The 25,773-nt window shown below is 41.7% G+C and overlaps 1 protein-coding gene across 3 annotated transcripts in view; it reads right to left on the minus strand.

Moving 5' to 3' along the window:
* The window catches only part of LOC135444466 (cytochrome P450 7B1), a 127,780-nt gene extending 111,659 nt beyond the window's left edge, over positions 1 to 16,121 (minus strand). For 2 of the 3 annotated variants that reach the window (XM_064706163.1, XM_064706162.1), the window contains exon 1: positions 15,914 to 16,121. In XM_064706163.1, the coding sequence (XP_064562233.1) occupies positions 15,914 to 16,011 (98 nt within the window). In that variant the 5' untranslated portion in view covers positions 16,012 to 16,121. The remainder of the gene's footprint in view (positions 1 to 15,913) is intronic. The other variant, XM_064706164.1, reaches the window with a different exon arrangement.
* Positions 16,122 to 25,773: the final 9,652 nt, after the last annotated feature.

The following is a 25,773-nucleotide window of genomic DNA, read 5'->3' on the forward strand; positions in this document are numbered from 1 at the left end:
AAAGTGACCACAAGAAATTCTTAAAAATTTGATAGTAGCAATCTGTTCAGCTGGAGGCTATATGAAGAACTTCTCCTGGGAAGCTCTCACAAGCTCGGGATAGATTTTGTTGAAGATGTTCTATCTTAGTTTCTAGATGCCCAAAACAAACAAAAAAACCCTATAATATCAGAAAAACTTTGTGGGTCAAAAGCCATTCGTGACATTTAGCAACTATGTTATTAGTTTCATCACCATGATTAGAGAAAATTCACATCTGATTGGTTCACAGCCAGAAGACAGAAGTCCTTGACTCTGCATCCTATTGTTTTCAATAGCAAAAAGGCTCTAAAGACTTCAGCCTTCTCAACAACTCAAACAGAGTACTCTTGTTCTGTGTAAGTCAACAGAATTACACCTCCTCATATTTTTCATGAAAGAGGAACAAGCTTCAGATTGGTTTAAAAAAGTTAGTATCCCACTGGGAAACACGAGATTGGACTCGTTAGCCAGTGTGGTTAAGCACAAGTGTGCCAGCTCATGGAAAGAAAAATAAAGGGTGAGTTTAGCAGAAGTGCCAACTCTGTCTAGCCACAGGCAGCTGATAGCACTAGAGACCCAGGAGGGAGTTTGAGAAACATGTCACTGCTTCTTCACATTTTCGGGAAGGAGGAAAGAGGTTGCCTCATGATCAGGGCCATGTAGCCATTACAATTCCATGCAATCCATAAATTCAAACATAAGTGGTGTTGTATATAAAAGGAAACCTACAACCAGCCCCAGTCTTGAAAGCTGTCATCCTGCAGGGGTATGTAGATGGATGTGAAAGTGTTATTTTTAATTAACCTCAGTTACCAACAAGAAGTGGTCTCATCCTCAATGAACTTTGAAATTCTGTTCAAAGCATAACATTAGAACCACATTCCCCCCAGAAATCATTAGCACGAAGGAAAGGAAATACTGCTGTACAATCTGTATCATACCATCAAACCAGAAATTCACATTTGCCTCAGCATGAAAGTGCTGATATGTCAAAAAACTTGAGCTTCTGCTCCACTTAGAAGCTCAAGTCCCACTAAAACCAAAACTATTCAAAGACTTATAAAGAACCACCACTTCATCAATTCAATGAATCAGAATGCAAGGGGACTTTTGTGAATCCAAACTAAACTTGCCAAGTGTTACCCTTTACATGGTGAGGTAAGTCCCCACGTGTAAGCGCGGTGAGATGGTGAATTCCAGCAAAAGCAAAGAACTTGTAAATGGTCAGGCTGCATGTCTTTAGCATTAAGGTTTCCACTCCTTCCTGTATGGCCTGGTCTGCCCTAATCATCAGTAAATTCCACGTGAGCAAACATGTCTCAAACAGACATGCAAAGGTGGCTCCTCAACCAGAAACAGCTACCATGGCAGCTCCCTGCATGCCCAGGTTCTGCTGCCACTGCCGGGGGCTTCTGCAGGCACAGCCCTGGTGGGAGGACAGACGACAAACCCAGCTATTGCAGCCAGGTTGGAAATTTTTGCTGGTCTTTAACATGTCACCGAGAGATCCAGAGTCTGCAGTTATCCCAAAGGCACCCTTAACTACTGTGTATTTTCATCCTGCAAAGCAAAATTGCAAATCCTTCCTCTGTAACAAAATCCAAAGCCATTTCATGGTAGAAACAGGACTTCAAACCAGAGCATTTCTCCCTTTTCTGAAGGCTACAGCAGCAGGATTTGCTGTGATTTTTAAAATATTTTCTTGCTGGAATAGTATTTCAGTTGTTATTGATGTGCTATGAACCACAAAAAGGCTAAATATACACACACCACTTACAGAAGAGATTTCATTTGGCTGTATGATTAAGATGCAGCTACCATCAAAGCTCTATGCTGTGAGTAAATATCTAAAAATAAAATCCCAGGTTTATTGAAATTTGTGGAAAATATCAAATGTCTAAAGTAAGGCCAAAAATTCATGTTGAATGATGAAATAATAGACAGTCTGATAAGGGTCTGTTATCACTTGTTAACTAACTTGACATAAGATTAGAAGAATTAAAGATCCAAAAGTTAGAAAATTCCAGTGTAGCAGGTATTTTATAAGAAAGGAGATAAGCACAGGAAAATACAAAAGGGACTTGAGATTAAAAAAACTGTTAGTCTGAATGACAGAGAAAACTGCCAGAAAAATCAAGGAAGACCTAAATGCACTAATTTTTTACTCTGTCTAAAACTGTTGAAAATCAGTTTGATCAGCCAGTCAAGAAGATTACGCTGATGTCAAGGCAATGACAGAATTATATAAATGAAGAGAATAGCAAAGGCTCTAATCCTTTCCTGCAAGGAGTCCTGCAGAAGGCAGGTATGGCAGAAAAGGCACGAAGCTCTCAAGCTACTCTTGACAAAGTCAAAGATAATAAAGGACTACAGCAGAGCTCAAGGGGAAAACTTAGGCAAGACAAAAAAATAATCCAAATATATCTTGATTTTACATAAACCTAGTGAAAATTATAAACATCAATAATTTAAATTATTGGTTAATAAACTCCATTAGGTTCAATGTAAATTTTCTTCAAAAGCTAGAACACAGGTAAAGCCAAGACTCAAGGAGGCTGTCACCTTTTAGATACATTCAACTAATAGCTGCCATCTCATTTCTGGGGCTTGAAATTAATTCAATTATACTTTTCTAGGAATTTCACAAAACCTTATGCTAGCATCAAGCTGAAAATAATTATATGATTCTGGGGTACATGAGTGCTAAGGGTGATGTTCACTACGGTAAGCAAGACTTGGGGAAGGAGATGGAGACAAATTGATCATTGGGAAAGCAGAGAGCCTTTGAAAAGGGGAAGTGTTGAAGTCCTCACCCCTTAGGTCTGCACCCTTAGTGACAGGGTCCTGGCGAGAGCTGAGCTGTTAGGGAGCAACAATAGAAGTTATGAACTGAGATGGGGAGGGATCAGCCACAACCACAGGACAGTGCAGGAGGCTGGATGAAATTTCTCTTCCTGATGCATGTTGACCATCCTAATTTCATTCTTTTATTCTTTCTACTGCTGACTGGAGATGCACTCCATCACAACCTGCTTTCAGGTTTCATCCCATCAATTGAGATATCCCACACAAGGAAAACAGAGAGGAAATAAAGGGCAATTAGAGGCACTGGGCGTTAAGGAGTCACTCATGTTAGCTGACAGCTATGTTGAGGATCCATGAGGAATTGCCAGGTGACTTACCAACAAAAGCACTTCATTTTTTTGTTGTCATTTTGTCCACAGAAAATCCCCTTACAGGTTCCAGTGTGATAAAAGCAATTAGCAAAACTCACTCAAATGAAAAAAAAGGGTCTCATTAGCCTAGCTTATCCTCTGAGCATAGCAATGAGAATTCGTGAAGACAATTACTAAAGAGCACAATGAATTTTGTGGACAGTAAAAAAGTGAACTCAGAGATCAGACCATAAAAAGTACACTAATATCTAGCAGAAAAAAAGGGATGATACAAAACATAAAATCTGCTGAAAAAGTGAGGAGTGAGAAACACAGACTTTATCCTTTAGTGACGTAAATCTAGTGCAACACTGCAGCCACACTCTGCAGTCAGGTTGTAATCACTATGAAAAGATTGCAAAAGAGCCTAAGAACCTTACCCATATGATGCAATCCAACTGTGCCATTGCTTCCCCCTAAACAGAACAGTTCTAAGAAATTTAGCATGCCAACTCTTATTTACTGAGGCTGCTTTGACCGACCCAGCCCTGGAAAATGAAAGAGATGTCCACTGAAACAGACTGCCCAAGGATGGCCAAGATTCCCATCACTGGAAGTGTTCGAAGTCAGGTTGGATGGGGTTTGAGCAACCTGATCTAGTGAAAGGCACCCCTCTCCATGACAGGGGAGCTGGAATAGATGATCTTTAAGGCCTGTTCCAACCCAAGCCAACCTATGGTTCTATGATTCTATGTTATTCCATGTTGACTTGCAGTAAAATTCATACTTCAGCAGGCAATTAACTAATTTATCCCTTCCACAATCTTAAGAAATCTACTGACTGCCATGAGCAGGAGAGACTCTCCACCACCCTGCCCCTTTAAGGAGATGATTTGATATTTGCCACAAAAAGTGAAAAGGAGGATCTGATACAGCAAGGCTGAAGATGCAGCTGTAAATGATCACTGCACCTGGGACTAAACAGGATACCAGAGGTACAAATGGTCACATCTGGCAACAGCAGGGGTTTTGTCACCTAGAGCCTTGGATCCTGACCACTGAGCAAAAGCTGTGGGGATGAAAATGCCCTGCACACATGGGAATACTAAGGCAGTCTTCACCTTGGAATCCACCACCATCATAGCACACGTGGGGATTTCCATCTTGCAGTCACTTCCAACGCCCCAGTCATTTGCTGAGAACTGAGCCAAGTGTGCAGTCATCAATCCAATGACCAGGGGACCAAAACTGTATCTCTGTAGGACATTTCCAACACCACCAATAACCTACAAAGTTGCAACTATATGCACATATGGAAGGGTTTTTCACATGGTCTAATAACAGAAACTATCTGATGTTCCAAATCAGCACATAGTACTTGTGCTAAAAACAATTACAAGAAAAATCTTCCTGGGCTTTCATTTTGATGAAACCAACTGTATCACTACAGTTTAAACATCTTTATACCTCATATTTCTACTGGGTGCATTTCTACAGTGCATTTGAGAACTGCATCTGGAACTGCTGCAACACAATAGTCTCAGAGATATTATTAATAACAAAATATGCTGAAATAGTGTGCAAAACAAAGAAAACAAGATTTTCTTTATGTTTAAGTGAAAAAATGAAGCTCTGGTTCATCTGGTCCCATTTGAATTATCTCTGGCTTTCACAGTCTTCGTTAAAAGAATTGGCTGATATTTTTTCCCAAAACAATGAAGCAAGCATGCAATGCAGAGACTACAGAGCAGCAGCAGGAAGCACACATAAATTGGTCCATCCAAACATTCTCGGCAGTGGAGGAGAAAGCATAAAAAGCAAGTTGCTTCAGTCCACACTAAATTGCCATTGAGAGAAAAGTAAAGATGTGTCAGATGAACTTGCCTGTGCCTTTGCCTTTAAATATATACCTGCCTTTAAGCAGGCATTTATTTGCAACAGCAGTACTTAATACTTTGAATGGGAGATGAACTTGTTTATTTGTACTGGACAACATCTCAGGACATTTTTCCTAGCTTTTGCTTAAATCTTCTCGATGTTTCAAAGGATATATACATTCACTAATGAGAGTGAACCCACCCTCTTTTCTAAAACTGAAAACAGAATGGTAAGAACATCCCTCAAAGTAAAAAATAAACCAAAGGCAGGACATCCTTCCATGCACAGTTGTGTTCACACACAATTTAATATAGCAAATGCAGGAGACATTGCGAAGGACTAGACTATGTGGGAAGTTAAGACTGGATGGGTCACAATAACTGTGCTTTATTAGACATGGGCTTCCAAGATAGAAACACAAAGCTTTCCTTCTGGAATGGAGATCATGAAAGCAGGAAACCTGAACTTTCCTTTGAGCCCAACAGATCTCAGCATTGTCTTATTTTAGCTTCTTACCACTGAACAGACACAGCCCGCACAGTTTTATTTTAAAGTCATCATAACAACAGGTTTTTAAGGCTCTGAATTTATTATAGCTGATGTGGTTCTATGTAAGGAAGTCCAAAGGTCGTGAAAAAAGTCCCTTCACTCATAAGGTGGCAATACCAAGTAGGATCTAGCAGAGTTTTCACTACATAAAGATGCATGAAACTAAATAGCTTATAGAAGAAAAAATAATTCTGACTCATTCACATATGCAAGATTTCTTTGAAGTTGATTACGTTTGTCTCTTAAAGCAGCAATGCCAGAAATTGATCTGTCTGTTCAACCACAAAACCAGACACTGCGCAAGCAGCTGTTTCCCAAGCCACTGAGCACTGACATACAGGGGGAACCTCTCCAGTCCCGCTGTGAACAATTCTGTGTCGAGCCGTAACAGTGACAGATAATTTAACCTGGCTTTAGAGGATATTACATGCAAGCTGCTAGGACACAAACTCCAAGATTCCCTCATTTGGCCCTCAGAAGGAGCCCAGGCTCTGACCCCGGCTTGCTGCCCTTGCTCCAGGGCCTAGAAATGAATCACCATCAGTCACAGACACTGTGATGGCAACTGTCACGGAGAGGCCTCAACATCTTTTGGGCAGTCATGCACTATGGGCTCCATTTCATCATCAGATGCACACATCTAAGCCCTACTGCTGTTCAATCAGAATCTTTCAGGCATGTACTTAAGGTTAAAAAGAGCACCACATACAAGCCAGCTCTCACAGTACTTTCATTTTTCCTCCCAAATATCAATTCAGTGGGTTCATCATGTTTTACAATTGGTTCTTGGATGACTCCTGAACTGAGACATTTTCACTTCTGGTACAGCTACGCAGCTGCTACTTTTTAACCAGGAATGGCAGATGAATGTTGCAGCACGGGCTCTGGCACCACGCCTCACCCTCAGCTGTAGGTCCAGGAAATTTGCTATTTAAGCACAATGGTTATGCTGAAAGTAACCTAGTCATCTTAAAATCTTTTAAAAACATTAAAAAATTTGCTCCAATAGACTAACTAATAGAAGTTTTTGAGAGGGATATGGAGGAAACACATAATGCACTGGAAGCGGTGCATCAAACTAGTAACTACCAAAACAAAAGTAAATCTTCCATGGACATTTTTCGGTCTTAATGAAGTATAAGTCTGAGCTAAGTAAATATTGCAGATCAGTTCCTGAACAACTGAAGGGAAAAATTATGCTTTGCCATCAATCCACTCTTTCAGCTATTTTTAGGGAAGCTTCCCAAATGTGACTACCAAAGCTTCTCATGCTGAAAAACCAGCTGGAGAGAATTAGCATGGCTATGATCTATCTTACACCAGAAGCTCTGAAGACAAGCTATTGTAACCTGGAAAACCATGCCAGCACTGAAGAAGAAAACACAGAGCAGTATGTTCCAGCTAGGGATAGTGACCAAACACTACTGAAGCATCAGGTGAGTAGACTGGCAATGGAAGTCACTCCAATTCTCTCTGAGGAGATACCAGCACAATTGTCCTTCTTTCCTAAGCATTCCATCTTTCCTTCCTTTTGTTAACCTGATTAAATGGGAATTTCTAAATATATCTTTTGTTTTTCCTTGGGTCCCTGTTAGAAAGCTGGAGACCATCCCTCTGAAGCCTTCACAGACTACAGTAGTACACTGTGACCAAGGGGCAGACCCACCCTATTGCTGACATACTAAGGGAAAGAAAGAGTACAAAAGGACTGAAAAATCTGACTTCATCAGTTCTGCCCACTGTATTTTAACAGCAATAGTTTTTTCATGTTACGGAATATTTGGGTTGGTTTTGATTATGGTTTTTTTTTAAATAAACAGAGCTGCCAGAGCTAATAATTGCAGAATTTCTGCATTCTCACACCATGCTGAAATTAGACTATAATTTTTTTAAAAATACTTAATCACTTTAAAAAGTAAAGAAATGTGGCAATTTTCTGTGATCATTTTTCAACATACCATTGAAAAATTTATAATTTTGCCCAAATCATTTTAGACAAGGGCAAGTTACACAAAAATTTGTAATGACCACTCAGGAGAAATCTGGGGAATGATCTTATGAGAAGCAAGACAATGGGGTAAGGAAAGGGCAGACCACTAAGCAGTTTGCTGATTTTTTTGGGAGTCACAATAAAACAGACAACCACACTTCACAGTGCTGCACTCTGCCTTGGCCACCACAAGCACATTGACTCATACAAGAGCTCAAAGGGTGCAGAGTAAGGCTGTCAGCAAGGGAAATGAGTAGCTTGTGACAAACACACACAGGGTCTCTGACAGATCCCTGGGCTGCCATGGGCCAGGAAGGAGACACTTCTTGAACTGCCCACTATGGACAGAGTCCAGGTTTTCACTGCAGTGTCAGAAAGGGGAAATTGGATGGATGGTGGAGAGGGTACTCCTGTAACACCCTATTTTAGCTTCATTTTGCTCATCTGTTCTTTCTTCACATGCCTCCATGGGCTTGAGCAGGCCACTTTGCCAGGACTCCATGCATTATCCAAAATCAACAGGAACACATCCATTGCATTCGGCTAGAACCTCCTACCACTAGGCCTACAGTATGAGAGAGCATTATTTTTTTAAGAGAATTGGAATACTGCTTAGGAAACTACAAGATTAAATCATGAGAAGCACAACCATAGCATTTTCGTGCTGATTTGAATTACGAATAGAAAGTACGAGCAGTTAAGAGGAAACAAGATATGTTCTATACAAGAGCCAAGATTTTTTTTTCCTGACATGTGCCAAACAAGGAGAAGAAACAGAAGAATCTGGCACCATTAAAAACAGTTTGTGGAGAAAGGGACTGAATATCTACAGCCAAGATCCATGTGGTTTGTAAAGAGGAAACTTTTGTTTTATGGGACTCTCAGTCAGCCAAAATTCACCCAGACGGCATGCAAATGGATATTAGCCTAAAATCCTACATGCTTCTTGTAAAAGGATCACTAAATGATGGGGAAAGAAAAAGAACACTACTGAAGTTTGAAGTCAGAATTCAAAATCTGCCTCATGGTTGAAAAAGTTAGTTTACCAGACAGCTATAATGTCATACATATATGGTAAATGTCTTGGAAAGAAAAGGCAGCAAGTTAAAGCACAAAACTAGAAGTCAGGAAAATGTGTTCCAAGTCTGGCTCCAATACCAAGGAGATCTATAAAACTTGGATAAAAGAGAAAAAGACTGCCAACTTAACAGTGAGATTTTCCTTAACTTCGTATAGTGTATTAACATTGCACGTATGCTGTTTCCTTTAGCTTCTGTATTTCCCCTACTCTCTGGCATTACAATGCACTAAGTTAAATAAGTGACTAGATGGAGTGCTAAGAACAGTTATATTACTTTATCAAAACAAGCCCTGCCCAACTTCTTAATCAAAACACTTGACTGGGAAAAAAAAAAAAAAAAAAAAAAAAACAGAAAAAAAACCAAAAAAACCAACCAACCAAAAATTTTATATGGGACCATAATTCTCATAACTGAGCAAAACACTGAAGTGTCTGGCACAATTCAACAACATAGCTGACTATTGCAAAAATACAATACCTAAAATTGTATTTCAGCATATAGGAGAAAGGGATGGACAGGCAACAGTTCCTCAGCATATGTTGAGCAGTTATACCATGCAAGAATTCTTTTCAGCATCTCTGACAACTCTCTGAGTGCCCAGTGAAGCATTTGTCTGTGTTATCTGTAAATCAAGAGACCACACTGACCTCCAATTTACAGTAGGGGAACTGAGGAGGAGTCCACAAGCAAGACTGCAAGCTTGGGACTTATCCAAGTCCCTGCATCCCAGTGACTCCTTCCTGAGGGAGCTGAGACCCAGGTAGTTTTGTGAGCCAAGACTCCAGGAAATCCTGCAGTCGCCTGATGATGCAGCTCTCCAGTTACATCACCAGTTACTAAACACATCGGGGGGCAAATTTCACCATCATGCTTAAAGGAGAAGTAGTTCATAGCTCATGTAAGGGGACACTAGGATTAGGATTTGCCCCTTTTTGTCTTCCTTCACATCAGCCTTTATTTGTAACCTTTCAGCCAAGATTTGCCAACCAGCTTGCTTTCCTCCTCTAAATATAGTGGCAAGCATGAATATAATTTTTCAAGCACCACGTATTCACATGGGCTGTCCTCATTCATACCATGGGACTATCAGCTTGGAAGAGGAGCAGAAGGGTTAATTGTTCAGAACTTTCTGTAACTCTGTGTGTTTGTGTACAGTGCTCTAGATGGACACTCCATGCTTCATGTTGCACTGGAATAATAAAAAGAGCCAAAAGCGATTCCTTTTAATTCTCACCCTTTAATTTTATTTGCTCCAAAGAATAAAGAACAGAAGACAGCAAAATCAGTAATTTGAAGGGAAAAAAAAAATTAGGCCCTTTCCACAGAAACATGAGGAGGAAAAAGCCCCATGAAAGTATAAACTATTGTATTTTAGTCAGAAAACAGAAGCTAGCAGTTCTTATTGCCACTAAAAATATCTCCACCTCGCACACATATACATTTACCAGGATGGCATCTACTGATGGGTTCTGGATGCTGATCAAGGCCAGACCAGGTATAAACTATGAAGCTGAACAACCCCCAACAAAGTAGGTCAAGAAAACTGGGAGGGAAGGGAAACTGTTGCTAGGTGGCAGTGTACCTTAAGCAAAGAATTCTGTAAATCAGAGATCACTGGGAAGGTTCATTATCTTCTAAAAGAGGTCTCATCTTTAATGTCATCTTCAAAGTACTGGTAGGAAGTGGAACTCAAAATGTGCATGACACACATGCTACAAATCAGAAGGATGAGAAGCAGAACAAAAAAAAAAAAAAGAAAAAGACAAACCTGTCTTGAAACACACTACTGTGCAAGACCCGTGATATAATGGCCCTCCAGGTCTATTAGAGCCATAAGAAAAACCAACAGTCTGTGAATGGAGACTTGTATACCTTGAGAAGGTTAGTTTTGCTGACTTCATTTTATTCTACCTTCACTTAAACTCTGACCAGTAGAAGGAAGCAAAGAAATAAGCTTCCACCACATCTTGGCACAGCAGTGAACAGTTGACAGAAAATCCAAGTGTGATGGTGAGAAAGAAAGGTTTCCTAAGGCTACTTAAGAAACAGAACTGTTACTTTTCTGCCTTAAACAGTTTCAGTTTTCAGTCCTTTTCAGAGTGGAGTAAGAGCGGACAATGACAGTAAACAAAAGGAGGTCATGAAAACACGTGCACTCCCTAGAGGTCCAATCGAAAGAATGGAGAAAAAGGCCTCTGCAGAAGGCCAAGGTAAGAAGGAAGAGGCCAGATTTTTCTGGTATCCTTCTATCTGTCCTTCCTGATGTTCCCTCCAACTGAAAACTACCTTAACATATTGCCTAAATTAGCAGAAGTGGTAAAAAAGACAGGCTGATGACATCTTGTGAACTACAATTCGCTTGGTAAGAGAGCTGTTAGCAAGCTCACAGCTTGTCACAGAGAAGGATAAGATGTTCTTGAAGGCAAAGACAAAATCTATATTCTTTTCAACAATATCTGTCTGGGTTCAAGAGAGCAATTTTGGGGAAAAGTATCTTAGATTAATGCAATTGTATAGATCAGAGGTATTTTAAAATATAGAATAAAAGGGAAAATGAACAACAGTTTGCTTCAACAAGGCTTTAAATCCATAACTCAGGTCACAGCAAAGTCCTTTCTGAGAAATGTATCATGCAATTCTTCTTATGTTGACTTCAATCTACAATTACACTGTATAAATTTGGAGGTTTTTAATACCATGTTCTGAAGCTTTAGAAACTAGTCAGAAACAATCTATTACAAGGTACACGTCCCATCTAATGCAGCACAGAAATTCCTCTACTGGTGTAATGTAAAATCCACAACATGTGCCAAGTACCATAGCATTCCTCACATGCAATCCTGACATGAAGACCATTCCTAATAATTAAAATACCAACCCTACAACACTACAGAATCATGGAACAGTTTGGGTTAGAAGGGACCTTAAGAATCATCTAGTTCCAAATCCCTGCCATGAGGAAATTTAAAGCCCCATCCAACTGGGCCTGGAACACTTCCATGGATGGGGCAGCCACAACTTCTCTGGGAAACCTCTTCCAGTGTCTCCTCAACCTCATCATAAAGAATTTCTTCCTATTACGTAATGTAAATCTACCTTTCATTTCAAAGCAATAGAATTGTAGAGGGGATAATTTTTACAAACCCTGACATTGATGCAGCTCACATCAGATGTGTGTTAACTTTCCAAGCTCTGATAAGGAACCTTTTTCCAGGTTTGGTCTGTATTTTCTTTATCTGAAAAATTTTGGGATGCAAACCTTAGGAGAAGAATTCAATTTCAACAGATAAATAGGGAAACAACAATTCTTGTTCTGCTTCTCTCCACTGTCCTCTTCCCCTAAGGCAGTGGTTTTAATCTGTGGTTAGCCTAAGCCTCTTCTTCCTAGTAATTTGCAGCATCTGCTCTTCAAGGAGGGAGTCAGAGAATACCATTTTCAGTCATGGACATGCAGTGAACACTAGCAACCAAAAATACGCATCAATCTGAGCAACAAAAAGTGGAATAGTACTACACCTATGGAAGTTAGCAGGAGACACAGCCCCTGAAGATCTCAAGGGCCCTTTTCTGACTTGGGCAGCATCACTGCTGGAAGACAAATGGGAGTCAGCTTCACCTGACATCTCACCTCCTGTTCCATAAGACTGTGTACAGCTAGTGGAAAAAAGTTTGAAAACACCAAAAAAAAACCAAAAAAAACCCACATGAGGCTGGGGCTGAAGTAAAACATGAAGGCAAAAGAAAATTTAATCTGTACAGTCTCCAGGCTAGGAAATCATCAGCTTTTGCCATAGCAGAAATACTTTCATGCAGCAGCAAGATGGAAGTGTTCTCTGGAGAAAACACATTACCCAGCAAACAGCCTAGATGGGCTTTTCTTCACTAACCAGTGAGAGGGAGATCTCTCTTAGCATGCAGAAGGCACTGAGACTCATTTGACATTGAGTTTAACTCAAATTAATTTTTTTCTGTGATTACAGAAACTTTTGTTCTACTTCTTTTTCTTCACCATCTGTGATACAAAACCTGGCAAAGACTCCAATTAGTTTCCTTTGTGTTATTACTGCCACAAGCACTCAAATGATAAGCATTTATACAAAAGGAAATTCCTCTTCCTTTCTACTCTATCGCTGAGAAAACTGGTACTGAATTCACCCTCAAATCTTGTAATGTCAAGTTATGTCAGCTGCATTACAGAAAAAAGCAACAGCAGATTAAGTCAATACAACACCTTTTATGACAAAATTTTAAGTCAATACAACACCTTTCCTACTCCAGTAACAAGTACCTCAGCCTGAGAGGAAACAGAAGGGAAGGACCTTATACCAAAAAAGGTGAAATCCTCTAACATCTGCTAAAGGAGCATCAGTGATGGATTTAGGAAGTTCTCTTCTCCAGGATATACAAACCCTTATTATGCTTCTAGATGTGTAACTCTCAAAAGCCACAAAGGTGATTGTGCTTCACCTCAGTCAAGCAGGACAGAGGCATCGCCCAGCAAAACAAACGCACGGGACTCTGAAGTGCAAGTTAGTGGTGTTTATTTACTTACTTAAGCTCTTCATTTGTATATACACACACTTGCCTACTGTGGTAATCTTGATGGAATCCATGCAGGGCTGTGGTTAAGATGTCAAATTTGATAATTCTGGTAAAGTTTATCTTGGTACCTTAAACACAACCATTCCCTTATACAGGGTTTGCACACTGCTACAAGCATACCAACATTAAGGCAACATATTAACTTGTACAAGAGCTCATGCATGCATGAAGTACCAATTTCTTCTAGCACAGGCAAGCTCCACATTGTCTGCTCTTCTGTCCAAATGGCTATGATCCATGACCAGGAACATAGCCTTGACTCCAGCATTTATTTATGGAGTAATTTGCCAATACTCCCCATGTGGAGAACACATGGGGATAGATAAACTGATAAGCAAAGGAACATCACAGATTTGCACCATATTTGAGAAGCATGAACTAAGCTCTAACCCCATTTTTTAATCCACTGCACCTTTAGAACAGCTTTTCTTCCCACAGATCAGAAATGGTTGCTGAACATCAATAGGCTGCTCCTAGGCACCTCTACAGACCATGCATAATTTCTTTTCTTTCTTTATGCTAAAAGAAAGAGAATTAATTGCACATTTTACTAGGGCAGGATAGTACCCAAACACCAGCACCTTCTGCTGAAGGCTGTTGATGGGTTTTACCATTTGTTATTGGCAGTTGCTTGCTCGCTAGTGCTTCGTACAGTTCTCTGAGAAACAGCACAGGCTTTCAAGTAGTTAATTAATCAAACAGCAGTTTGGTTTTTGGGACAAGACAGACACCTTCTTGTGAGGTCTTCTGTATAACATCATACTGCTGTGACACAAACCATTTTGCTGGAGAGTCTAAAGTGCACTTGAAAAACTCTGCAGCCGTAAGGGGTATGAAAATAATTCAGAATGAATTATTTGATCCTTTTTTTCCCTACCACTCACATCTGGCTGAAAACTTTACAAGCAACAGCTTTGCCTGTTTCCATTTTCAAAAATTCTTTTACGATTGCACTAGAATTTAAACAAATGACAGGCACAATTTATAATATGGCTGAGGCAGTATAATATCTTCTAGCCTTAAAAAGACACCCAATCCCATTTGCCGTCCTGCTCCCCTTTAGTTTTATGTGCTGATGTTCTTTAGGGAGCTAGACTGGCAGCAAACTAAACCTATCAAAAAAAAAAAAAAGTTTTATGTGTTTAACTTCCAGAATAAGCTTACAGAGGGTCAGAGGAGCAATATGGATGATGATGAGGAAGAGTGACCTGTCGAGCAGCATCTGTCCATTTCATAAACTGAGCTGAAGCATCATCACAGACTACTCTGTCAAGCAGTTTGTGTTATGGGATGACCCGACTCAAACATTGGGATGGATGTCTCACTTAAGGAATGGATTGGCTCTCTAAGTCAAATCACATGTAATAATGGTTCCAAACCAGATACCATGAAAATAACACTTCTATGTTTTCAGATGCCTCTGGGATCAAAACACGAATTTGCAATGTTTTTCAATTCATTCTATACATGGTCCCAAAGTCAGGGATATTGGTCTAAAAATTACCAGACTGACTGCCCTTCTAATTGTTTTCTTTTTAGAACCTAGTAGTGCAATTTATTTTTTGCATTTGCTTGTCTGCATCTTGCAAAATAACTTACAATTATTAGGAAAAGGAACAGTTTACTACTCAGAATTACATCTATTATTTTCTATGCATCTCATTTTATGAATTAAAAATAAGCAAACAATCCAGTGAATACTGATCCCTCCCCTTCTTTACACCTCCTCCGTCAGCCTTTACACACATTTATTCATCAGAAGAGACACTGAAGAGCAACAAGTACTGGCTTCAGGTAGCCAAGCATTTCACTTCATCAAGTGAAAAATACCTGGGAAAATGTATATAAAGTAACAGGTTTTCAGAAAGTATAGTTCAGACAGTGCTTTTTTTTTTCCCCATCAAAAAACCCTGAACGTTCTTCTTGAAACGTCCCAGAACACGTGTGTACCTTCTTTGAGTTTATATAGATTGCACACTTGAAATAAACTAAAGGCAACAGCATGAGTAAAACCAACAGAAGTCACTAGAACGCCTGCGACCCAAGCGACTCGGCACGGAGAGAAGGGCAGTGAGGGCCGATGTCGCAAGCCCCGGCAGCAGCGGCTGCAGGCTCCGCGGGCGCACCTGGGGCTCCGCGGGACAGCGGCCCCGGGCCGCTCTGGGGCTCTGCGGCCGCACGGAGCAGCAGGTCCCGAGCAAACCGCACTCGCACACGCCGAGCGGCCCGGGGATGCGCTACGTGCACAGCTCCTTTCCGAGCACGGCATCCACGCACCCCCGGCAGGCGACACCAGAATCCCACGTGCCAGCGGCCGCCCTCGCCCGAGGTCAGCCGAGGAGCCACCGCCCCCCGCCGCGCCCCCCCGGCTCTCCCTCAGCACCGGCGGCGCAGCTGCCGCCCACGGCCCCCGCGCCGTTCCCAGCCGCAGCGGGGCCCGCCGCCCCCGGGGGCCGCCATCCCGCGGGGGCCGCCGCCCCCGGCCCGGCGGGCGCTGATAGGGCCGGCCCGAGCGGAGGGGCGGGCGGAGAGCGGCGCGGCCCAATGCGCGGCTCGGCGGCGCCGCGCCCGCCCGGCAGCCCCGCTCCCCCGGCCCGGCCGTGCAGGAATGTGGCGGCCGCCCCCCACCCCGGTACCTTCTCCTCCTGCAGAGCACGCACACGGCCCAGAGCAGCAGGGCGGCGGCGGCGGCCGCCCCGCCGTAGGTGCCGAGCGGCAGCGTGTCGGGGCCCATCCTGGCGGCGCTCGCCTCGGCGGCTGCCGGTGCCTCGCCGCCGCCGCCGGGGAGGAAAGTTTCGCCCGTCCTCCCGCTCCCGGCAGGAGAGGCGCCCGGCCGGCCGTCCCTCCCCGCCCACCCCGAGCCCAGGGGGCTGGGTTTGGCTGCTCGGAGCCGGACTTGGCGAGCGGGCCCGGTGCGACCCGGCCGGCTCCTCCCCGGGGAGCGCCCAGCGCGGGGAGGGTCGCGCCCGCCCGCCCCCGCCGCTTCCCGGCGGCGGAGGAGGGGGAGCCCCAGCCTTCGGCTTGCCGGGAAAAGGCTCCGATGAGGCGGGAAGGTGCCAGGACGGAGACCCGGGAATGGTGGAGGCATCTCAGGGATCCCCGCCATTCAATCCCTTTCGGCAGTCACGGCACCCTGGGAGGGTCTCGGTGCCCCGCAAACGTAGCCTCGGTGGCGAACGGTGCCACACTCGGACAGATAGCAATCTCTGGCAGCCTTTTGACCTCCGCTTGGTTTTCATACAGACACACGATGTCATGTATGCGTCCCCTTAAAAAGCAAGGCAACATCCCACAGCTTCATAAAACTTAATCTGCTGTATGATAACAAATAGCGAGGGATTATCTTAACACTGTATGAGAAGAAAGTACACTCCTCGTACTCTGCCAACCTCTCTGGTTTGTTACGGAGAGTACAAGAGAGGAAGGAGGAGGTGAGAGACAAAATCCAGGCCATGGGGAGATCCCCAGAGCGAGGAGCCGGGATGAGGTGGAGAGGCAAAGAGGTGCAGGGAATTCAATACTTCATGGCAAGGCAGGGACTAACAAAATACCAGGGCGGCAGCAGTACTTTTCTGCTCCACTGCCATTTGGGACAAGGTACACTCAAATGTTGCTGTGATATAAGATACTCTTCAATGCAAATTCACACTGAGAGACGGAGTAAGATCCTTCAGGTTTTGGAATTGGTTGAATGCTGACAGACAAGTTCATGCTCATTTTCAGCCGTATGCAGTATCGTATGTTGAATGTTTCGCAATGCTTGGTGGTTTATATATTCCTTTCATCTTGGAAACAAACTGTAGAACACTGGTCTTCTGACTTGTCCTTCTGACTTGTTGGAAGTTTTTTTTTTTGAAATTGTAGAGTCCCAAATGTATCTTAGCAGATAAAAAAGCCAGTTAACAAAACACCTTCCTTAGCAGATTTCAGGATTTTTGAGAGCCTGAGGCATATCTGAGGTTTTGAAGTCATCAGAGCTGTGTGTCTTCTTCCTCAGACATTCCTTTTAATTGCAGTGAAATATTTAAAAATGCTATTGTGTTAACCAGGAAAAATCTAAGTAGTGTGTCCCACATTAAAAGTGATCCAAATCTGAGCAACATTGCTTAAAACCATCAGCTGTCTATCCCTCCTGAGACCAAAAAATCAGACACCCTTATTGTGCAATGTGATGCATGGAGGGAAACCATAAGAGAAACTAATGTTTCATTTGTAGTTCTTTAGAACTTCTTGCAGGTAGCTGTATTTGAAATCCCCAGCTTGGGAATCCCAAGGGGTTTCTTAGCTAGTAGTCCTGTAAATTCATGGAAAAGGACTAATTCAGAACTGAAAAGCATTGCACTGTAAGAATTACACAGTAAAATATGACTCATTTTACTAGTGACCTCTTCTGTGAAAATTTAGTGTTTCAGTTCAGTTTGGTGAGAAATAAATGTCCACATACAATTAAGTAGCTGTGGCAGCTAGAGTAAGCCCTCACCCATGATCAAAACATCAAAACACCAAGATTACTGTAGTTCTGCCAAAGGGTGTGAAGAGGGTTACAACAATCTTTTTTAGTTTGCACTTTTCATGTTTGTTGAAAGTTACTGTCTCGGGTCAATTGCAGATGAAAAAAAAAGCATCCCCACACCTGAAACCATTTTGAACCCTACCACAAACACTTTAAAATACAGGGAACAGACCCTGAAACATCTTGCATCCTTAGGAATGCTGAGTACTGTTCTGTGTCAACCATTTAAGAAGTCCAAGTTGATGGATTAAATTCTTAACTAGTGAAAGAATCTCAAAGAGCTGGAAGCTAGAACATATTTAAGTTTGATGTCTTATATATAGTATGAATCACGTCAATGCAAATCCAACCGGATGATATTTACACATAACGTACCAGTTAAAATTATAATAGATGTATCCATAGATATTGGCATCTCAGCTAACAAAGTTCCCTTTAACAAAGCTCTAGCAGGAAAGAGGAACCTAATTTTCAGAAGGTGCAAGCCTAGGCTTATAGTGATGTGGTCTCTTGTTAGAAAAGTAGTCTATTAAGAATTGGAGGAATTTTCAGTTTCAAGCTCACATGAGCTCTTTATAGAGTTCTTGCTGCAGCATGGTCATAAGTGACGAGAAAGAATGCAAATACTGTTATATTTGGAAATGGATAATGTTACTCTTCAGCTGGATACAGCTGTGTCCAGTTGTTATCCTTACTGGTGGGGTGTAGTTTCTGTTGTTCCATCACTGTAGTAGTGGCTCCTTTATAAATTTCTTCAAGTGTCCTTTGTATGTATTAGAAACTTCCAGAAACAGCTGCAGGCTGGAGAGAGGTGGAAGCATTTCCAAGTACTGATGAGTTTGGGGGTGGGGTGGAGAGGGGGAGGGATGGAGAGTTCTTAAGGTAAGCTTGGAGGGCTCTTCAGTTGGAAAGGTTTCAGAGAGGTTCCTAATACTATGGTAATAAGCCTATAGAGATAGATAGATTATATAGATTAGATAGATAGATAGATAGATAGATAGATAGATAGATAGATAGATAGATAGATGATACATGCTGAGCTACATTTCTCCTGTTTAAATTGTGAACATTCTGTACATATGCTACAGTTCAAAATGCATACTGTGTGTATGTTTCATACTGCCAATGTTGTAAGATGATATAGATCATATTTTTTGTCTTATGAAAATGCAGAAGACTCAAAATAAACTTTGAACAGTATATACTGCAATCTGTACAGTATTTTACACATCACAGTGTGATTTTGCTATATGCAGCACATGGACAAATGCCTGTTCTACTGGGTAGCTTTCATGTGCACAAGGATTTAAACTCCCAGTCTTAGACAAGAGCAGATTCTCTACATTGAAACACCAGTGACATATGTGTTATAAGCAACAGCGGGAACAAGGCTTACTTACTTTTCCACTCACCCAGCACTACTCATTTAAAGGTTATTTTAAACAGCTTATAGCTTTGATCTGCTATAACCATTGCAGTTGCAATACTGCAAGGCCATTCTTGCCTTCAGTTCAAGTGTGCATGAATTATTTCAGCCAAAAAAAAATTGATGTATTTCTGTGAACAATGCTAAAGAAAATACCCATGGTAACATTTTTAGCGATTTGAGAAATGGCAGTGGCATTAGACTTTGAAATGGGGTCAACAAATTAACCTCTGTGTCAAAGATAATCTGTCCAAATTTATTTAGGTTATAAGCCCCACAAGAAAAGAGGTTTTGTACACTCTAATGACCTGCTGGACCTTTGGGGCTTCATTCTCTGAAGATGCCCCTGGAACTGGGTCTGCTTCCAGCTCTTAGCTCAGCAGCTGTTTTCTCTGGAAGTGAAGCTCTGAGCTAATAGAGATCAGGCTGAATTCAGGGCAATGAAACTAAAAGCCTTTTTGTTCCCTGCTCTCCGTCTCCCTTCCTGCTAGAATACAGGCAAAGGGAAATGCAGTGATTTAAGTGTAGGACGAAAAGGCTTACAGACCTCTTAAATCTTGCTTGATTCAAAACTAATAACCTGATTCTCACTTTGTGTTCTCTCCTTCAAGCACACACCAATCTGCATTTAATGCTTTTGTAAGACAACACTGCAGGCTCTCTCCCATGGCCTCCTGTGTCAATCACAGCTGATCAGCCTGAGCTCTGAACAAGATCCCACGCTGAGATGGCTGAGAAGTCCCATTCATCCGTCCCTGCGTGTCAAATGTCTTGGTCCCATTTCCCACTATCATGTGGGATGCCATGCCAAACACATACTTGCTACATACAGCAACATATGGACTCATCAGAAAATTTAAAATAAAAAGGAGGTGAGAGGTCTATAGGGACAAGGACAGGAACTGAATAGACAAAGAGATTATGAATGGGAGCCAGGAAGGGGAAGAAAGGAGGATTAGGAACATATGAGGGGAAACTGAGGATGAATGGGAAGATGAAATCTGGGACCCAAAGGAAAGGAGATAACAGTAAGTATAAAAAAGATTTTGAGGAGGTATGTGACAGACTGGCAGCTGTCTCTGTGTAGAGATTAAGATGTGGAATTGTGATATGACTCAAATGTGAAATGCAGGAACAGAGGTGGAATAGGAAATGAGTGGGAATGGCAGTGTGGGAGGGGAGAAGCCAAGAGGACTTAGGTATAAAATCTCTGAGATGGTTCCTACAGTTTGCAGACTGAGTGTTACTGGGAAAGAAGAAAGGGATTTGGGTCAAAAATTGACCCTGGGAAAACATAATAGCGATGGGCAAGACGATCAAGTTAAGAAGGGCCCAACAGAAAATGCTATGTCTTCCTGGCTCCAATTTTACTTTGTACAATAGCAGAGCCTCAAAAAACATGGTCCTGTTTCTCCATACTGCCATCTGTGCCATAGATCATACAAGCCCATCTTTTCCTTTCTGTTATAGGTATCACAGTGAGATCTGTTATTTCCTAATCTGGCATAAAACTCGTTCACTGAAGGAGAATAAGGAATAGCTAGCATGTCACCAGATAAGCTGTTGATTCCACTCATTGTGAAGCTGAGTCTTTACCTTTGCAAGAAAATAGACTGGCAATCTAAGATGTGGACTATGGAAAAGTGAGGCATCCTGTTCTCGGAGCTAAATAAAAAGAGACCTGTGTTACAGATGCCATGTGGAAGAATTTTCACATTTTCACTCTGGATTTTTAATGAGAAAACTTTAATATATGCATGTGTGTACAAGGAAGTAATTTCGGAATGAGCTTTACAGATAAACCTAGATTATGTAGTCAAAGAGACCGGAGAACCCCTGCTTCTTCTTTGTTGTAGATGGAAACCTGGTGAGGCAAGGGGATGACTGCTAGAGCAGTGGCTGTCCTGGCAAAGTTAACTAAATATTCTCCTTCACAGTTATATTCCATCTATTTCTGTGGATTTTTTCTATACCATCTTACCATGGCTAATTATGTGATAGACCCTCATTTTCTGCAGGTCAATTTGAGAGCTTAGGCCTGACTTTCCTAAGTGCTAAGCCTGTCAAAAGCAATACATAGCTATAGTATCTAGCTACAAAAACAGTGGTGTATTAAGGACTTGCCCTTTGAACATGTAAAGCACTTTTAGCATAAAAAAACCCCAGCATTTGAGTTCCCTGCTAATGAGCATCCATGAAAATATTAATGCTGGTATACCCTAAACAGGATTTATATTTGCAATATAGTAAGGCACTCAGTTATATGCACTGAGTAACCTAACAAAGTTTTGAAGAATGCTGTATTCCCTGCACAAGATTATATATTCAGATTCTGGCAAAATTATGGTAAAAAAAAGAATGTAACTACATTGTATTTACCTTGATTAAAGGCCTACAATTCTGGGATTTTTTTAACTTTCTAATAACTGGCTTTGTAACCTTCAAAATGCACTTTTTATTTTTCAATGCTATAATTCAGTTTCATTTGCCTTGGGAATACTGTAGTCTTTGCTAGCAGCAAATATTTGGGACAACTAAAGAGTGTTTGTACTATTATAAAAACAAATATCATGTATTAACTCGTTAGCTGGCAGGTGTATGTATATAAACAACATCTGGACATTTTTCATTCCTCTGGAGTACTGAACATAGCTATAGCTCCAGTTGGAAAATAGGAGAGGTGATGGGAGGAGAGAAAAAGGAATGTATGTAAAGAAAACATAAAAGATGCATCTCTCACAGTCAGCAGTAGGGTGAATATCCTGTTGCAAACAAACAGTTCAAGAGAAAGTCAAAAGAGTACATGGTTACCCAAGTAAGAAGAATGAATAATTGCAGATCGTAGATGAAAAATCCCAGAACTATTAAAAAGTGTGTTATTGATGGACTGTGATGTAAGAATATTGTATGAGCCAAATGGTTAGACACAGAAGCCGTGAAAAAGGAGACAGTAAAATCCAGACAAGTTTGTCATGATGATCAAGTTTGTCAAGAATGATCATACAACTGTGATTCCACCCACAGACATTTCTGAAACCCCACACAGGGAAATGCAGGAAATACTCTATCACAAACCAAATAAAGTCAGTGGTTGATTGCCCTAAAGTGAGTAAGCATTCATGTCATGAACGCTAGCCATTGCAAAACAGGGCAGATACATATGGCAAATGCATTTTAAAAAATAGAAGTGTTTAAACAGGAGATTAGACCTCCTAAAGTGAAATAAAATCAGTAATACACTCAAAAACTTGTGAGCTGTCTTGTCAAGAGCAAACAAGGTAGAGAAGTGCTGATCAGATCAAAGTGCAGTGGAAAATGTTTCAAGAGCAATGCTAAGTTACTGCTTACATAGAAATTAATTAGCAATAAAACACAGCATAATTATCAACTAAAATTATGTGTTATGCAAAAAAGTGGAGATATGCAGCAGTTCCAAATGCATGTTTGTGTTTTAAAATTCACACTGTGAAGAAATGCAGTTAACAAATAAGATTTGAAAGAGGAAAAGCTCACATAGACTTTAAATGTGACTTGAGTAATATGACTCAGCCACACAATTTCTAAATCCTGCTATATTAAACTAGAGCTGACAATGATTCCCAAGGTGCTAGCTATACTCCTGCACAACCATTTTTTCTTATTATTTATAATTTCTGGATCACAGTTTATCAATATATTTGTGTTGCAGCTTTTTAAACCATGCCTTTAAATTTGTGTTCTTTGGGTTCTGTTAACTTACTACAGTGCTTGTTCCTCTGATATTGCATGGTATTAGTGATCTTGCTGATCTGTCGCATCATTAAGATATTATTTAAAAGATTTGGGTTTACATTTTATTATAGTTAATATTTTGAATTAAGCCTCTCCTTGTGAAAAACAAAAAGCAAAATATTGTAGCACAACAAATTTGAAACATATCTGGAAAGTCCAAAATTTGGCTTAGCAGTCAGTGGCTCAGAGTTAATGTGCAATCAGTTAAGTCAAAGGTGCTTGGTGTTACCCAGCACTTTTTATGATTGACTTTTAAAAAACAAATAAAATGTACTTTAAGATGGCATGTATGTTTCTTTTTTCTTTTCCAATATTCTCTGTGTTTATGACTTTAACTGTTTCTTCTCCTTGGGACTGGCTTCATTCAAAGCCAATACAGAATCTCAAAGCTCACCAGCAGATTAAAACCTGGAGTTGCTTTCTTCTACCTCTCTGGGACATTTTGGACTGACCCTCCCATTCTTGAGGTGAATACTTTCAATTTGCCCATGAATCAGCTCCTGATCCACCAGTTTTCAATAGCCCATTTCAAAGTAAACCAAATGGGAATTATCCCTTTGATATTAAATAAGCAGGGCTCAGCTTGTTCACAGGGCAGGTACCATCTTGTGCCAGAAGCCTTCACGGCAGGCCTGGGGCATAGGCTAATGGCCCATCATTTTGTTGCTCAGACTGTGATCTTGGGCTGCAAATCTGTCAAAGCCTGAAGTCAGTAAAACTGTTTTGGTTGCTAAATGTGTGACAACCCTGTGCATGGGGCACACCTATGGGAGGTGGCGTGATTAGAGGAATTGGGTGGAGTATGTGTAGAGTCTGTACTTTGGACTTTATCCTAAATAGATACTTTTGCTAAATCAACTGTTCCAGTACGTGGATAGACACTAAGGCAAGTTTGAAATGGGACCTCAGAAGTTACTTTATCGCAATTTCTTCCTAAAGAGTGAAGCAAGCACAGATTCTTTAAAAGGGGAAGTTGGAAATAGGTATGCAGCCAGTCCATGCCCACAGTTACTTTCCAGGTTTGTTACAGGCTAACAGGAAACTGAGGCCATGTGTACCTTGTTACTGAAATCTCTTTTGGCTGCTCTCAGATGTCTTTTTTTATTATTTCATTGCTGCCAGTGTGAACAACCAATAGTGGATAGTAATTAGAGGGCCTTACTAGACTGGATTGTTTTCCAGTAATATCCCTTATCCAAGGCCCTGGGAGACTGCAGACTTCCCTGTGAGTTGGGTCAGGTCTGCATCTCGGCCCCTCCACTCCCCTTGGAAGGGAGTCTCCTATCACAGCTTCCCTTCTTTTCCTGTTAACAGAGGAGGTCTTGATGCAGGGTGCAGGTGGTGCTGTTGCAGGAGGCCTGACCATCCCAGAAGGATCTTGCCCCATCTCATCAGTTGTTTGGCCTTCTAGGTCCAGAGCCCCACACCTGTTGTAAAAGGTATCAGTCCTACTTGCCAAATTCAGAGAAAGAGGAACCTCCTTGTGGTACATGCTGTGATGTGCCTCCAGCCTCCATCTTTATCAGACCCCAGCGAACAGTCCTCTGGCTAATTACCCTGCAGGGCTCTGAGTCCATCTGCTTCTTCACCACAATGGAGGGTCAAGACTCCTGGGAGTCTGAGACTGTAGCATTGCTGAAAATAATTGATCTCTCTTTTTCTCATTCACTCAAACACTGCATAGCCTGTTCACTTCTTCCTGTAGCTCCACCTGCAACACAGCTCCTCAGACACAGCACACTTTCTGCAAAATACCTCTTTGTCATCCCAGCCTTGGAAAGAAGTCTCAGGCACTCCTGGTAGCCTGTGACGTGGAGAGCTACACCTACCATTGGTAGGTCTGGCTGGCTGGAGGCCTCTGACATGGCCAGGCCAGTCACCCTGGCAGCTACAGGGGATTGAGCTAGTGGGCATGTCAACACCTCAACTAAGGAAGCTAAACTGAAGCTAAAAGGATCTCTTTGCTCTTCCTTACCAGGTACTTAGTCCATTTTCTGCCTCTATTGGCTCCACACAGATGGGTGGAGAGGAGCCCTTCCTTTGTGAACCACTGTGCAACCTGATGTGCCACACTCCAGGTTGCTCCTGCGCCCTGGAACCATTTAAATCTCCCATGGTTGCTCCTGGCCCTGCCCCATCCTCGCCTGATTGGCTGCAGAGGGCTTCCAAATCCTGGCAAGGCTGGGAGCAGCTGCAGGTTTTCCTGAACAGAGGAACCTCCCTGTACAACTCAATCTCCCCCCTGGACTTTCCTTCAGTCACAGCTGCTTTGTGGACTTACCCACATTTTAATTCAAATGAAGATTTCACACTTTGAGTTATACTCTACAAAAGCTGGAGGAGTCAAAATAATAGTCAGTTGCAGATGTCAGTGTTTTAACCAAAGCAGCAGAGTCTCCTGTTCATATCCCACGTGAGTGTAGAAAACCAGGCCAAAATGGAGCTTACAAACATGAATCAAATAAATGGCTACTATAAATGTAAGCAAGTGGGAATAAATAAAAAAATTCCCAAACCAGAAAAGAAGTATTTAAAAAAGTAAAATAAATGTTTGGCTTGAAAAACATCTATAATCGTGTGACTTTTTTCCCTTGTGGGAAGGAAAATTGGTGGTGAATGGGTTACAACGTTTTCTTGATGCAAACCTTTGCTCTCTCTAGAGCAAATCAGGCCTTTGCTCTCTTCTCTACAGAGAGCAAAGGCCTGATTTCCAGCTCCGACTAAAATTGTGTGTTTCCATTGTTTGCTTTTCCAAACCTTTTTCTAGCCATTATTTTGTTTCTTCT

This window comes from Zonotrichia leucophrys, chromosome 2 (assembly GCF_028769735.1).
Source record: "Zonotrichia leucophrys gambelii isolate GWCS_2022_RI chromosome 2, RI_Zleu_2.0, whole genome shotgun sequence".
NCBI classification, from domain to species: domain Eukaryota; kingdom Metazoa; phylum Chordata; class Aves; order Passeriformes; family Passerellidae; genus Zonotrichia; species Zonotrichia leucophrys.